This window comes from Pongo pygmaeus, chromosome 18 (genome assembly GCF_028885625.2).
Source record: "Pongo pygmaeus isolate AG05252 chromosome 18, NHGRI_mPonPyg2-v2.0_pri, whole genome shotgun sequence".
Classification (NCBI taxonomy): domain Eukaryota; kingdom Metazoa; phylum Chordata; class Mammalia; order Primates; family Hominidae; genus Pongo; species Pongo pygmaeus.
This window is the reverse complement of record NC_072391.2, coordinates 53691463-53707592: the sequence shown is the minus strand read 5'-3', so window position 1 is coordinate 53707592 and position 16130 is coordinate 53691463. Positions and strand designations below refer to the sequence as shown.

General features: G+C 46.6%; 1 protein-coding gene and 1 non-coding gene across 2 annotated transcripts; both read right to left on the bottom strand.

Annotated features, from left to right (window-relative positions):
- Positions 1-4185: 4185 nt before the first annotated feature.
- Positions 4186-4247, bottom strand: LOC129016384 (U7 small nuclear RNA). The gene has a single exon (XR_008494790.1). It is a non-coding gene; the product is annotated as a U7 small nuclear RNA (small nuclear RNA).
- Positions 4248-9594: 5347 nt separating this feature from the next.
- Positions 9595-13464, bottom strand: MT4 (metallothionein 4). Its single transcript, XM_054453742.1, has 3 exons — positions 13378-13464; positions 10883-10948; positions 9595-9837 (listed from the first exon to the last, which is right to left on the bottom strand). The coding sequence occupies exons 1-3, from the start codon at positions 13406-13408 to the stop codon at positions 9746-9748; spliced, it is 189 nt and encodes a 62-aa protein (XP_054309717.1). The 5' UTR covers positions 13409-13464; the 3' UTR covers positions 9595-9745.
- Between the last annotated feature and the right edge of the window lie 2666 nt (positions 13465-16130).

Below are 16130 nucleotides of genomic sequence, written 5' to 3'. Positions count from 1 at the left end.
TTATTTATTTTAAAACATGCTACTTCAGAAAATTTTGGGAAATTCTAAAACACAGAAAGAAGGAAAAGTAAAAATTATCTTTTACTGTGATCTGAACACAATCCCTGTTGACATTTAGTATAGTATATTTTGTATTCTATGTGGCTTCTTTTTGAAAAACTACTGCATAACTAATTTATGGCCTATTATCTGTTTAGGTTTTGCTATAACCATTTTCTGTGTTTTTTCTTTTTTTTGGAGACAAGGTCTCACTCTCTTGCCCAGGCTGGAGTGCAGTGACGCGATCTCGGCTCACTGCAACCTCTGTCCCAGGGTTCAAGCAATTCTCCCACCTCAGCATTCCCGAGTAGCAGGTGTGCACCACCACTCCTGGATACTTTTTTTTTGTATTTTTTGGTAGAGACAGGGGTTTCACCATGTTGGCCAGGCAGATCTCGAACTCCTGACCTTAAGTGATCTGCCCGCCTCAGCCTCTGAAAGTGCTGGGATTACAGGTATGAGCCATAGCACCCAGACTGTTTTTGTTTTTTTAATAGTCTTAGCTTACTTGAACATTTTCATGGACTTGGACTTTAGGTTGTTTCCAGTTTTTCACAAATGTAAATAGTACTGCAATGAATCTTTTTGTGAGTAAGGTTGTCTTTCTCTTTTTTCAGACAGGGTCTCACTTTGTCACCCATGCTGGAGTGCAGTGGTGCAAACATTCGCAGCAGCCCTGACTTCCTGGGCTCAAGTGATCCTCCTGCCTGATCCTTGCAAGTAGCTGGGATTCCAGGTGCGTGCCACCACATCCAGCTAATTTTTGTATTAAAAAAATTTTTTAATAAATATTTTGACAATTGAGATGGGGTCTTGTTATGTTGCCCAGGCTGGTCTTGAACTCCTGCGCTTAAGCGATCCTCCCACCTCGGCCTCCCAAAGTGCTGGGATTGTAGGCATGAGCCACCATGCCTGGCCAATTTTTGTATTTTTTGTAGAGATGGGCCTTCACTCTTTGCCCAGGCTGTTCTCAAACTCCCTGGGCTCAAACAATCCACCTGCCTTGGCCTCCCAAAGTGCTGGATTACAGGCGTGAGCCACTGTGTCCAGCCTTCTTTTTCCTTCTTTTCTGAATTTGTGGTGACCTCCTTAGAATAGGTTTCTAGAAGTAAAACAACGGGGTCAAGCAGGAGGAATGTTTTTGTGGTTCTTTGATGTACTCATATTGCCAAATTATTTTAAAAGCCCACGCCTTGTGAATCTGGGTGATTTGCACGTTGTTATGGCCTGGTGAGCCCTTGGAGAGCTTGTCCTGATTTGTCCTCCCAGCAGCCATGTCTGAAGGTCCCAGGATTTTTCTAGGCTCTCTTGGGCCCAACAGCAGCCAGAGTGAAGTGAGAACATCCGCCCTCCAAACGCAGATGATTCCTGCTGCCCCGTCTCTGGGTCTGGAGCGCCCCCTACAGCCCACCTGAGGACCTTGCCTTCCTGTCCTGTGATCTGAGCTCCTCCTCCCTCCTCACCACACCCTCCTCTGGCCTCCACCCCAGTCCAGGTATGGCCTGAGCAGGTGCAGAGTGGGTCACAGCTTTTCTGAGGTTGCCATTGTCCCTTAGGCAGTACAGGAACACAAGCCATGACGTGTCAGCCTCCTGACACAGCACTTTCCCGCTCTAGGCTGCTCTGACATGAGAGAGCTCTTCTTTTTCTTGACCTAAAATCTGTTTCCTTGGTGTTTCCTCTTAATGCTCAAGTGTTATCCCTCAGTGCCACACGTAGCTGCTCTGCTCACTTATCCCTGTGGCCCTTCTTCCCCTCCATCTCACCTTCCCTCATGGCCTTCAAGCTTCTCCACCAGCTAGTTCTGCTTGAGCTTGGGACAAGATCTCTCACTTGCTTGAGTCTCAGTTTACCTCACCTGTGGAATGGACAATAATCTCTATCCTGCAGAGTTATTGTAAAGATTCAAAATCATACCAATGAAAAGCCTGGCTCAGATTTTTGGCTCAAGATGAGAGGCTGAGCACATGGATTTTCCTCTCCACCTCCTGAATATACACTGAAAGAAAGTAAAGAAGGATAAAGAGGGAAAAAGAAAAACCAATAAAAGAGCTGTGTTGGGGGAGATGGCTTGGACAGTACATCAAGAGATCAGAGATTTTACCATTTCTGGAATACTGGAATGAGTTAAATCACATTTATGGGTAAACGGGAGTAGAGTAAGTCACAGCTCAAATCAGGAAGTGCGGAAGTCTATAGGAGATTTTGGGGTGCTTTGTTTTGTTTTGGTGGGGTGAGGTGAGGCCAAGAGAGCAGAAAAGGAAGGAGGAGTAAAAACCAAGATGGCAGCTAATAGAAGGTCTGGCTGTAGAACTGACATGTGTTTGTCACACTGACCTCCTTACCACTATTTTGGGCAGCCCCACCATTTTCCACCAGGCAGAGACTGCAAGATTTTCTCTGAAGAAATCGAGTAACCAGCCTAGGAGGAGCCAGGGCTTCCAGAGGCGGGTCCACCCCCCAGAAGATGGCCCTTCTTGTTTTGACCCCAAGGGGTGGCCAAACTCGGCTACCATCTCCCCACCTGGGCATGCTAAAACCAAGCTTGCTAGTCAGCAAACTCCGCTCACCCACAGAGCCTGCTTTCAGCTCAAAGAAGCAGAAATAATTCAAGGAAAACTTAACAATATATTATCCCTAGGTCAGAGTATAAAATCTGGCTTATAATAGGAATTTAATAAATATTTGTTTAGACCTCCAAGAAAAGAGAAAACAATAAGAAATTAAAACCCTTTAACTCATCAGAGTGATTCAAGAAATAACTCCAGGCTGGGCGCGGTGGCTCAGGCTTGTAATCCCAGCACCTTGGGAGGCAGAGGCAGGTGGATCATCTGAGGTCAGGAGTTCGAGACCAGCCTGACCAACATGGAGAAACCCCGTCTTTACTAAAAAAGAAATGCAAAATTAGCCAGGCATGGTGGCACATGCCTGTAGTCCCAGCTGCTCAGGAGGCTGAGGCAGGAGAATCGCTTGAACCTGAGAGGCGGAGGTTTCAGTGAGCCGAGATCGTGCCATTGCACTCCAGCCTGGGCAACAAGAACAACAGTCTGTCTCAATAAAAACAAAAACAAAACTCCACTCATAAAATAAAAACAGAATATTATGGTGAAGAGACATTCAAAGAAGAAGAGGCCCTTATATATTTAAGTATAGTTGACAAAATTTTTAAACATCAATGAAAGTACTACAAAAAGTACTTTTCTAATGTCTCACTTAAAAAGGTGAAAGAGAGAGAGACACACACACACAGAAAGACAGAAATAGATGCACACTAAAGGAAAATATTTTGAGACATAGAGGATTGATCCAGGGAAACCAGTAACCACTGATAGGAGTTTTAGAGGAGAAAATGGAATGGAGGGGTGAAAATTACTAAAGAAATAATCATTTTCCAAGACTTTAGAGGAAAAAAGTCAGTCTTCAGAATGAAAAGGCCTAGCAAACACAGAGCATGTTGAATGAAAAAAAGAACATTCAAATTTGGACCCATACTACATATCCTAGAGTGCCAAGGATAAGTTAAATACCCAAAAGCTTCCAGTGAGAAATAAAAGGCAGGTAATGTTGGTGTTCACAACAGCAACACCGACTCTCAGAAGACATGGAGCAATGCCTTCAAAAGTGCTAAGAGAAAATGATATTGAACTTAAACTTTGATATCCAGTCAAACTGTCAGTAAGGCATGAGAGAAAAATAAAGATATTTTCTGACATTTAGGGACTCTGAAGTTTCTCCAAATTCATCCTTTTGGTAAAACATTGCTTGAGGATGTACTCCAGCAAAATGAAAAGGAGTCCAAGATAGAGAATGATAGGGGAATCCAAGACGCAATAGTTCTAAACTAGGAGAGCAATGAAAATACATCCCAGAATGACAGTTGTATAGCAGATCTGGAAACAAGTCAGTGAATATTAGATCACTCGACAAATAGCGTGATTAAAAATGGAATTATCTTAATGATAGAGTAAAAAAGACATATCTGCCCATGTGCCTATACAAGGGGGAAAAAGACAGTTGAAATGCCAGGAAAAACATAAAAGTCCTGTAAGGAAATAATAGTCCAAATTGTAAGCAAACTAAAATGTGACCTGATTCTGAGCAAATCTCAGAAGAGAATATTCTTCTTTCTTTTATTTCTATTTTTTTATGGGTTTTCTGGTGAGAAGCAGAAAATCTGCTAGACAAATTCTAAAAGAGCTTAACTTCTTTCTCTAAGTGGCCCACATTTATTGATACGGAGTTACATATTCTTCTTTGTGGATCCATTTATCCTTGGCTCTCCAGTAAACAGTACTTACATAATCATAATATTGTAAAAATGATTGATTTATTTGTTTATTATTATTTTTTAGAGACAGGCTCTTACTCTGTCAGGCTGGAGTGCAGTGGCATGATCATAGCTCGCTGCAGCCTCAAACTTCTGGGCTCAAGGGATCCTCTTGCCTTAGCCTCCCAAAGTGCTGAGATTACAGGCATGAGCCACCACATCTGGCTTTAAAATTTTATTTGACATTTTATTTCAAATTTTATTTTATTCCAAATTTCATAACAACAGACAGAGCATGGAAGACTTATTCATGATTATACAATATATCAGATTGCTTTTAGCTGAACAGTGGCTGAAACCATAAATAGGGGTTTATTTTTCTATTGTTATGAGGCAGCCAGAAGTGGTCAGCCCAGAGATGCACATGATTAAGAAAGCCACCAAGATCATCTACATTTCTCCATCCAGCTTCAATGTCCTGTATTATTTAATTTCTTTCTTTCTTTCTCTTTCTTTCTCTCTTTTTCTTTCTTTCTTTCTTTCTTTCTCTTTCTTCCTTTTTTTTTTTGAGACGGAGTTTCACTCTTGTCACTATGACTGGAGTGCAATGGCGGGATCTCAGCTCACTGCAACCTCTGCCTTCCAGGTTCAAGTGATTTTCCTGCCTCAGCCTCCTGAGTAGCTGGGATTACAGCCACGTGCCACCATGCCCAGCTAAGCTTTGTATTTTTGGAGAGACAGGGTTTCACCATGTTGCCCAGGCTGGTCTCGAGCTCCTGATCTCAAGTGATGCGCCAACCTTGGCCTCCCAAAGTGCTGGGATTACGGCATGCACCACCATGCCCAGCTAATTTTTATATTATTAGTAGAGATGGGGTTTCACCATGTTGGCCAGGCTGGTCTTGAATTCCTGACCTCAGGTGATCTGCCCACCTTGGCCTCCCAAACTGCTGGGATTACAGGCCTGAGCCACCACGCCCGGCCTATTTAATTTCTTAAGGATTTAATGAAATTTTATTAAATGTTTTTATTAAAATAAAGTGATTCATGTTCTAGAACTTTATGTTCATCCAGTTGAAATATTTAAAAATTCTATCTACATATAGAAAGGTATATCGTACATATTTATGTATGTCTTAGTCAATTCAGGCTGCTATAACAGAATGCTATAGACTAGGTGGCTTAAGCAACAGAAATTTATTTCTCATAGTTCTGGAGGTTGGAAAATCCAAGATCAAGGCACAGACATATCTGGTGTCTGGTGAGAGCCCATTTTCTTGTTTATAGGTGGATGTTTTCTGGTTGTATCCTCACATACAGTGAAAAGAAAGATCACTTGATCACTTCATGCCTCTTTTTTTTTTTTTTTTTTTTTTTTTGAGACAGGGTCTCACTCTATTGCCCACTCTGGAGTGCAGTGGCAAAAACACAGCTCACTGCAACCTCCTCCTCTGCCTCCCGGACTTAAGCAATCCCTCCACCCCAGCCTCCTGAGTAGCTGAGACTACAGGTGTGTGCCACCATGCCTGGCTAATTTTTGTATTTTTTTTAGAGATTTTTTAGAGATGTTGCCCAGGCTGGTCCTGAACTCCTGGGCTCAAGCAATCTGCATGCCTTGGCCTTCCAAAGTGCTGAGATTATAGGCATGAGCCACTGGGCCTGGCCCATCTCTTCTTATGAGGGCACTGATTCTATTCATGAGGACTCTGCCTTACAACCTAATTACCTCCTAAAAGCTCCTCCTCCAAATACCATCACATTGGGGATTTAGGCTTCAACATATGAATTTTGGGGGTACACAGACATTCAGTCCATAGTATGCATATCTGTATATTTATCTATAGCTATAGCTCTATCTACACCAATTTAAGAGTAATATGATTTTATATGAATAATATGAATTGCTTAATATTACAAAACATTCCTCAGTTGCCTTGTGCAGCTTCTGCAATTAGCATAAAATCATAAATATTCTGGAAACACAAATTGGAACACAAAGAAAAGCAAGAAAATGGACAATTCACACTCATGGGAAATGATGGTGTGACATGAGAGTCTGTTGCATTCATGCTTTTTGAGGAGGATTTGATGAGTTTGTTAATTTGTCTTTTTTTCTAATTTCTACACTTAAATCCTCCCTGTACTTTGAAGACAGTGTCTATGTCCGACATCAGCATTGGTACAATCTATAAAACCATCCTGGCATTCAAATATCGTCACTCTTTGTTTTGAGGACATAGAGCAAGAGATGGAGAAGTGTTTCCCCAGGGCCTGAACAGTGTTAGTAACCAGAGAAGATGTTTAGGATTACTTGATCACACTGTAATGGCAGATACAAGATCCTGAGTGACAGGAGCCCCAAGTATTCTTTAATGCGGGCTTCCCCAACCCCCAGGCTGCAGTACTGCTCTGTGACCTGTTAGGAACCAGGCCGCGGGGCAAGTGAATGTTACCACCTGAGCTCTGCCTTCTGTCAGATCAGAGGTGGCACTGGAATTCCGTTGGAATGAGAACCTTATTGTAAACTGCACATGCGAGGAATCTAGGTTGTGAGTTACTTATCAGAATCTAACTACAGTTTCATCCCAAAACCATCTCGCCCTGTCCCACCGTCCATGGAAAGGTTGTCTTCCTCCGAAACTGGTCCCTGGTGCCAAAAAGGTCGGGGGCCGCTGCCTTAACACATTTGTGTGCTTGTGGTGTATTTGCTCTCTAAAGTACAAGGCCCCAGGCAAAGACTCTTCGAGCCTGGGTCTGGGGCAGCATTGCTGCAGCCTCCTCTCTACCTCATCCATATCGCATAGACAAGAGCATGGCCTCTGGGTCAGGCAGACCTGAGCTCGTTCCCAGTTCTGCCCCCTGGAAGTCTTGTGACTTTCAGCCATTGACTTTCCTGGAGCCTCAGCATCTCCATCTGCAAAGTGGGGGATCTAACAGGATCCTATTATCTAACAGGATTCTCTTCCAGGGTTGTTAGTGCAGGCCTGCCCCTAACACTTGCAGAGCCTGGGGCAAAAGCAAGAATGGAGGCCTAGGTGCAGTTCACCCCCTGCTTTTCCCACACTGACTTCTCCACTCTATGTAGACATAAAAACTCATGTGTCCTATCTCTATTCACACATCCTCCCATCTCTGAATACCTCTGCCCTTGGCCATCCTTCGGGCCCAGGAGTGTACAGACTGATGGCATGGTGCACCTTCGGGAAGGATAGACTGCTGGGAGAGGGGGCCTACGCAGACCCTAGAACTAGCCTTTGGGGTCCCAGGTACTCAAAGCATTGTCTAGATGGGGCTAGATGGGGGACTTAGGGGAGGAATGAGCATGAGTTCTAGTTGGACAGATCTCCTGGGACCCTCGGACTCCTCTCCTGTGGGGAGGAGGAAGACCAGGCCCTCTAAAGCAGAGGGCCCAGAGCAGGGCCCTGGTTATCTGGCTCTGAGGTGGTCCTGATAGTGCACAGTCCGTGAGATGATGTTTATAAACTGCTTAGGACAATGCTTGGCACTTATTAGGTGTTGAACACATATTAAGTGCTCAATAAATATTAGTTGTTAATATTATTGTTATTAATATGAGAATCTGAAGGCTGAATCTCCCTTTCAAGGATGTGATGGGAGTAAGTGAGATCGTGCAGAAGTACCGACTCTAAAGGCATTTGGATGAGATGAGTTGGCATCCCAGTGGGTACCGAGGCCGATGTTGCAGGGTGAGTGTCCAACCTGCTTGCTGGAGGCACAAGGGACTGTTCTGCCCCCTGGAAAGTATAATCCCTTGCGTTGTGTCCTTCTCAAGGTGCTTAAGAGTTCTGCAATGACAGAGAATGACTTGGTAGGGGCCTTTTCAGAGATCAATAAACAGAAGCCTAGGATAGGCTGTAGCTCTGCTAAAATCTATGTTAATGGGGCACTACTATGTGCAGATTCTATGCTACAGTTTCTCTCTACAACTCTGTGAAGGACACACATTTCACAGATGAGGAAACTGAGCCTCAAAAGGTTAAATGACTTGGTCAAGGTCATGTTGCCAGGGAGGGGTAGAGTGTCTGACTCCCAGGGCCAAGCTGTTTCCATTGCACTATGATTCTATGTCTAAGGCACAACTCGCGGACAGAGGGTGAAAACCTTCCTAGGGAAGCCCCAGCTAAGTTCCAAACAGGGATAATGACAGTGTGGATTATGAAAGTGATCAGTTCCAGGAAGCATGCAGTAAATCCTGCTAGCTGAGCCCAGCCCACCCTGGGGCTGCTGTGTGACCTTGGCAAAGGCTCTATTCTCATCCACTCCTATATCTGATGGTTGCTTGACAGAGGCTGGTGGAGGAGGAGGCCGCTCTGGTCTCTGATAGGCCCTAGTTCAGGCCCTTGATGGCATGAATGAAAATGATCTCAGAGCTTGGGTTTGTCTTCAGCTCTGTTGAGGATGGTGGTGTGGGTGACAGCTGGAGATCACCCCCAGTCCCCAGTGCCAGCCTCCAGGGACTTCAGCTTTCTAAGCTGTTTAGCTAAAAAGTCATCTCCTAGGGGGTCTGCTTAGGATGCTGTTTCTGCACCTCATCTTCTTCCTGGTTCATGCCTTCCAGGTCATCCAGTCCTAAAGACTGATCCAAATAACCAAACCAGGGCAGCTAATGCCCTCAATGTCTTGACCTTGGAGATTTCCTTTAGATACACACAGCCTCCATTCATGACTGATTCAGTGCTCAAGCCCGTTAAACAGCCACGTTTGCACAATGAGGCATTCTGGGCTATGCCAGGAGAGCCTGGCCAAGATTAGGTTACCCACAAAGCGGATCCTGTACAAGTAGTTTCTTTGGGTGGAGATTCCAGAAAGCAATGGTGGGGAATTGGGGAGGTGAGGCAAGGAAGGAGGCCACTGTAGGTTACATTAATGAGCAGGTTACTGCTGTGAGCTTTTGAAGCTCAGTGCTTCTAGAGACTTCTGGGAGACAGCATAGAATGAGTCTCAGAGTTGTTCCTTTTGAGGGGTAAAGATGCTGGGATATTTACCCACCGATCTACACTTGTCATTGGCTAAGGGCTGTTCCCAGTGACTTTATCTCCCCAGTACTCCTGGCCTGCCCTGTGCATGGGTCAAGCAAGCTTGTGCAGGAAGAGAAAGCCTCCAGGCAGAGTCGTAGGACCTTGCAGTAGGCAGCCACCTGTCACAGGTACATGTGTGTGGTGGTTACAGGATCTGCAACAGAAGCAGCCCCTTTTGGTCCTGCTGGATTAGGGTAAAACAATGCTCTGAGCCACCAGACAACCAAGAGTGAAAACTTTATTGCCCCAAGTACTTTACATGAATGTGACCAACACCACATTTGGGCAAATATATAAAAAACACAACCTATTGTACAATTATTCCACCTTCTCGATTCATGCACTGTATAGACACTTCCCAGGTTTCTCTCCTTGGAAGGGGTGGCACGACGGATGGGTTTCACGGGCAGCAGCTGCACTTGTCTGAGCCTCCTTTGCAGATGCAGCCCCGGGCACATTTGGCACAGCCCGGGGGGCAGCAGGGACAGCAGCCTGAAAGAGTCAGGAGATGCGCAGATCCGCTGTGGGTCAACAATCCCATCTCACCACTGCCCATCCCACCACTTAGAGGAAGTAGGAAAAGAGGGGTGTGTGCATGAGGTTTCAATCCACATTAGCAAAAATGCTGGGACAGGAGGTTGAGGGATGTTAGAACTGGAAGGGATCCCAGGGACCATCTAGAGTCTATCAGAAGCCCACAGAAGGGAGGGGGTTTGCCAAGGTCATGAGACAGTGGCAAAGGCAAGACTAGAACCTAGAGCTCATGACTGCAGGCCAGTGCTGTATCCCTGTTACCACTGGGAAGGACAGAACCTCCCCTCAGTCCTCTTCCTGCTCCAAACACTATGGATGCCCTTATCCCTGGGTGGGCTGCAGCCATGGAGAGCTCTGCCATAGGTCTCTACATGGTTCACATTTCAGATCTCTCCCAAATGGGTAAAAGGCATCTAGACCCCCTTCCACCAAGCCCTAATCCACCATGGCTGGAGGATTGAGGATGGGGATTGGATCTTTCTTTTCTTTCTCTTTCTTTCTTCCTTCCTTCCTTCCTTCCTTCCTTCCTTTCTTTCTTTCTTTCTTTCTTTCTTTCTTTCTTTCTTTCTTTCTTTCTTTCTTTGCTTCCTTCTTTCTTTCTTTCTTCTTTCTTTCTTTTCCTTCCTTCTTTCCTTCCTTCCTTCCTCCCTTCCTTCCTTTTCTTTTTTGACTGAGTTTCACTCTTGTCACCAAGGCTGGAGTGCAATGGCGTGATCTCCACTCACTGCAACCCCTGCCTCCTGGGTTCGAGCAATTTTCCTGCCTCAGCCTCCCGAGTAGCTGGGATTACAGACACCCACCACCATGCCCAGCTAATTATTGTATTTTTAGTAGAGATGGGGTTTCACCATGTTGGCCAGGCTGGTCTTGAACTCCTGACCTCAGGTAATCCACCCACCTCAGCCTCCCAAAGTGCTGGGATTACAGACGTGAGCCACTGCACCTGGCCTGGATTGGACTTTTCTAACTCCCAGCCCATGGTGCCCCCAGTCACCATACTCACTCTTCCGACACGTTTTACAGTTGCAGGTTGTGCATTTGCAGTTGTCTCCACACAAGCAGATTCCTCCTAGAAGACAGGACAGAGCCACCACAAATGTGAGGATGGAGATGGAGTGGGGAACATAAGGCATGATGCCGACTGTCAGAGTGGCAAGGCTCCTGGGCTGTCCTTGGGGACTAGCTGGACAAGAGGGTGACAAGGCTGCTGAGCATCACCTCAGTGTCAAGGACCATGCAATAGTCCACAGTCACAGGCCATGGATGGGAACTGGCATGGCTGCATCAATCATGCCTGGGATAACTGTAAAAATGCAGATTCCTGGGACCAACCCTTGAGATGTTCTGATTCATAAGTCTTGGTGGCGAAATGGAGTCCATATTTTTGAAAAGCACCCCAAATAATTCTTATGTACAATAAGAACCAACAGACGAGACCAGCGTTTCTAAGCCCAAGGTTCCTCTGAGTACTATCAAAGCCTTTCACACCCTCTTGGCTAGGCACAGTGGCTCATGTCTGTAATCCCAGCACTTTGGGAGGTCAAGGCAGGGTTGGCCAACATGGGGAAATCCCATCTCTACGAAAAAAAAAAAAAAAAAAATTAGCCAGGTGTGGTGGCAGACACCTGTAATCTCAGCTACTAGGGAGGCTGAGACATGAGAATCTCTTGAACTTGGGGGATGGAGGTTGCAGTGAGCCGAGATCGCACCTCTGCACTCCAGCATGGGTGATGGAGTGAGACTCTGTCTTAAAACAAACAAACAAAAACCCCTTTCACACCCTTGTCACCTTCACAAGTCAAGATGAAAACTGTGAATGGTTTAAGAAAGGTCAAGGAACGTCAGTGAACTCAAAACAAGAGCCACAGAGCCACACCTTGTTTTGTTTCTTCCTTTCCTTCCTTCCTCCCTTCCTTCCTTCCTTTCTCCCTTCTTCATTCCTTCCTCTTTCTTTTTCTTTCTTTCTCTTTTTCTCTTTCTCCCTTTCTTTCTCTCTCTTTTCTCTTTCTCTCTCTCCTCCTTTCTCCCTTTCTCTTTCTCTCTCTCCTTCTCTCTCTCTCTCTCTCTCCTTTTCTCTCTTTCTCTCCTTGTCTCTTTCCTTCTTTCCTTCCGTTCTTTCTTCCTTTCTTTTGACAGGGTCTTGCTGTCACCCAGACTGCAGTGTCATGGTGGGAACACAGCTCACTGTAGCCTCAAGTTCCTGGGCTCAAGTGATCCTCCTGCCTCAGCTTCCTGAGTAGCTGGGACCACAGGCACGCACCACCACACCTGGCTAATTTTTTAAAGTTTTTGTAGAAGCAGGGCCTTGTTATATTGCCCAGGCTGGTCTCAAATTCCTTGGGCATAAGTGATCATCCTGCCTTGGACTCCCCAAGTGCCAGGATTACAGATGTGAGCCACCACCTTGTTTTTATATCATAATGATCATCTACACTTAAAAAAAATTGTCCCATTTTTCATTTTGAGTTTCAAAATGCTGGAAGCTTCTGCCTCTTTTGCAAGTTTTTGGTACAGAGATGTCCTGTTAAGGACAAGGGAGTCTTGTGAGACTTCATTTTCTTTCTTTCTTTTTCTTTTTTTCCCTTTTTTTTTTTTTTGAGAAAGGGTCTTGCTCTGTTACCTAGGCTGGAGTGCAGTGGTGCAATCCTAGTTCGCTGCAGCCTCGAACTCCTGGGCTCCAGTGATCCTCCCATCTCAACCTCCTGAGTAGTTGGGACTAAGGTGCACACTACTACGCCCAGCTAAGTTTAAAAAAAATTTGTAGACATGGAGTCTTGCATGTTGCCCAGGCTGGTATTGAACTCCCGGCCTCAAGTGATTCTCCTGCCTCAGCCTCAAAGTGCTGGGACTACAGTTGTGAGCCACAGCACCCAGACTTGTGAGACTTCTTCATACCATTTCCATGACTGTAAAAGCCCAGGATGGCTTTGAACCCTGATTTCTCTCCTGGCCAACATGCTCCTGTGGAATTAAGCAGTTTCAGAGACTCAAGAGTCCACATAAGTTAGGGGAGTCCACAACTCTCCTGACATCTGCAGGTGCTTAATGGTTTTAGCACTTTCATAGCAGCTCTGGGATGTGGTTGGCTGGGAATAAGGAACATCAGTCTACAGATGAGGAAACTGAGGACCAGAAAGAATAAGCGCCAGGGAGGGGACGGCAGCAATGGACCCAAACCAGGTTGCCAGGTTCTGGACCAGAGCTCTTCTCCTCACCCTGGTGGCTGCCCTTAGGGGCCAACGCTAGAAAGACCAAAGTTTGCATGTCCCCCTCTCAGCCATTCCCTGAGCCAGGATATCGATTCTAGAAAATCAGGCTGGGAGCCAACAGAGAGTGGGAGCTGCCCCACAGGTGGCCAGTCCACCTGTTGGCTCCCAGGACGAATCCCATTGGTGGCTCCTAATCGGAGGGAAGAGAAGTTTTCATCAGGGACCTGCAGGCTCCCTGTAGGAAGCTGGTCCAAGGTTCCCAGACCCCAGGGAGGGCTTCTTTACTCACCAGACATACAGACACATTCCCTGGGGTCCATGGTCCAGGTGTCCGAAAGGCTCCAGTGCTGTCACAACTGGGGAAGGGAGGCTGAGTGAGCAGCAGCCAGAGGCTCCCCATTTATAGCCATATGGGTGTAGTCTGCAGCTCACCCCACCTCTCCCTGGGGCCAGACGCCCTGCACACGGCCCAGCCAGACGCCTTGGGCTGGGAGTTGGGAAGAGCAGGCAGAGGAGGGCAGAGGAGAGGCCGAGCAGTACAGTCATTTGGGTGGCTTTTCACCAGGGCTGCAGGTGGCTGCACCCACCTCACCTGCCCACCTGGAAAAGTTTCAGGGAACCAGGCTCAGGCTCAAATGCACACATGGAGCTCAGGTTGGCAGCTATGTCCACCCTGTCTCCAAGTCCTATAAGTCCTATGCATTCTATTATCTGCCATTTCTGTTCCCTCCTTCACAGGGGCTCCTCCTGCCTCGGCTCAGGGCCTCATCCTATCTCCCTAGTTGACTGTAAAAGCCCTTACTATGGGCAGGCAGGGGCCTCTATCCTTGGCCCTGAGCTTTAGAAGTTCCCACCAAGAACCTCTACTGGCCGCACCCTCCCCATGAGTGAGAGGGTGGAAAATCAGGGAGTTGTGCCCATCCAGAGCGCACAACCTTTCCTTCTAGACCACACACAAAGCAGAAGCAGCAAGAGGGGACTTGGGGGAGATTTAACCACCTCTTCACTCTCCATTATAACCCCATTCTTTGGTATGGGCAGCTGACTACTTTTCAGTTTGTTTGCTAGTTTTGAGTTGGGGATGCATTATGTTGCCTAGGCTAGAGTGCAGTGGCACGATCTCAGCTCACTGCAACATCCACCTCCCAGGTTCAAAGGATCCTCCTACCTCAGCCTCCTGAATAGCTGAAACCACAGGCACAAGCCCCCACACCTGGCTAATTTTTTTGTGAATTAGAGATGGGGTTCTGCCATGTTGCCCAGCCTGGTCTTGAACTCCTGAGCTCAAGTGATCTGCCCACCTCGGCCTTCCAAAGTGCTGGGATTATAGGCGTGAGCCACTGTGCCCGGCCTACCTTTCAGTCTTTTGTAAAGTGCCCTGTAGAGGATGCAGCTACTAGCTTCCCTGACAAGCTGCCATCCGCACCCAATCCCCATTGAGAAATTCTGGAGCTGGTGCTGATTACACTTCCTCCAGGAAGCCAACTCTGATCACTCCCTTTCTTAGTTGGGAGAAATCTCTCTCTCTGTATCCCTTGGCTGATGTGTCTGTACATTTCTCATGACATTTACTACTTGCTAAGCTGCTGTATGATTATTTGTCTTCATGGCTCTTACCTTTCTCACCCCAATCTGGGAACTCTCAGGTAAAAAACCTGTGCCTGAAGCATCTCTAAACCTGTTCAACGTTCTGCACAATGTTGGATGAATGGATGAATTAATCAGATGAGTAATCACATGACTGAAGGCATGAGTGAGAGAGTGGATATACAAGTGAACAGATGACTAAGTGAGTGATGAGTGGACAAACGCATGTATCTCCTGCGTGTGGCTCTACTGAGGACCTCTGCTGAAATATACTGTTGCCATTCAGAAAGGCAAAAAACGGGCCTGGCCATAACCAGTGGAGATCATTCCTCCCAGTTCTCAGCTTGGTGGGGTCTCCATCATTCATCCATAAGGACCACCTGGGCCTCAGTCTGACCCATGGAACCATGGATTTTGGGCTGAGAGCTTCTAATGAGGAGAAAGGGATTTGGATCCATGGTCATCAGCAGGTCACTGTGGCAGGCACCGGGGAGGGGAGGAGGGGGCAATACTGTAGTGATCCCCAAGTGGTGCCTCCCTTAAAGGAGTTCACAGCCTAGTAGGGGACATGTATTCATTTATCACCCTCCAAGGGCCAGGCACTGTCCTGGGCACTGGGGAGCCAATGGTGAGTAAAAGCAGTTTATGGTTCAGAAGGTCGGGAGGACATCTCAGCCCAGGAGACCTATGACCCGGTGGGGCTGCTCCCAGAGTCTTGAAGCTGGATGCATCTTCCCGGGCTTGCACCCCTAGCCCAGTTCCGGCATATCTCTCGTGGCAAGCCTAGCCTCCTCCACCTCTTGGGCTGCCCTCCAGCAAGTATTAATGGTTTAGAGGGTCTGGCCTAACCAAGTGAGACCAGAGAGAGGAAGAGATTTCCCTTCACCCTTATTGAAGCCATCTCTCTCCCTCCTCTGCCTAGGCCAGGAATCGCTTTTTCCTTGGATGATGGACAGTGTGAAGTTTCTTAAGGCCCCAACTGAATGATAATATCAAAACCAGGCCAGATGTGGTGTCTCATATCTGTAATCCCAGCACCTTGGGAGGCTGAAGCGGGAGGATTGCTTGAGCCCAGGAGTTCAAGCTGCTTGACCTCTCTGAGCCTCAGTTTCCTGATCTGCAAAATCTAGCTCGTGCAAATGACAACCCTACAGCACTGTTGTTGTGGAGGTTAAATGAGAGAATATATATTAAGCACTGAGTTCAAAATCTGGTGCAATATTATTATCACCAACATTATTACTATTAATATGATTATCACAATCTGTGTCTAATACAAATTGGTAGTTTAGTTTGGCCACCCACCCATTTGTATGTTTCAGGCTCATAGATCCCCACATGGTTCTGCAGTCCTGAGCAGGATGCATTCATCAGCCATAAATACTGTGGAGTTTTAGTCCCGGGGCTCCCAGCTTTTACACTCAACTTAACTTTTGGGTCCCAGGGCCAAGAGAG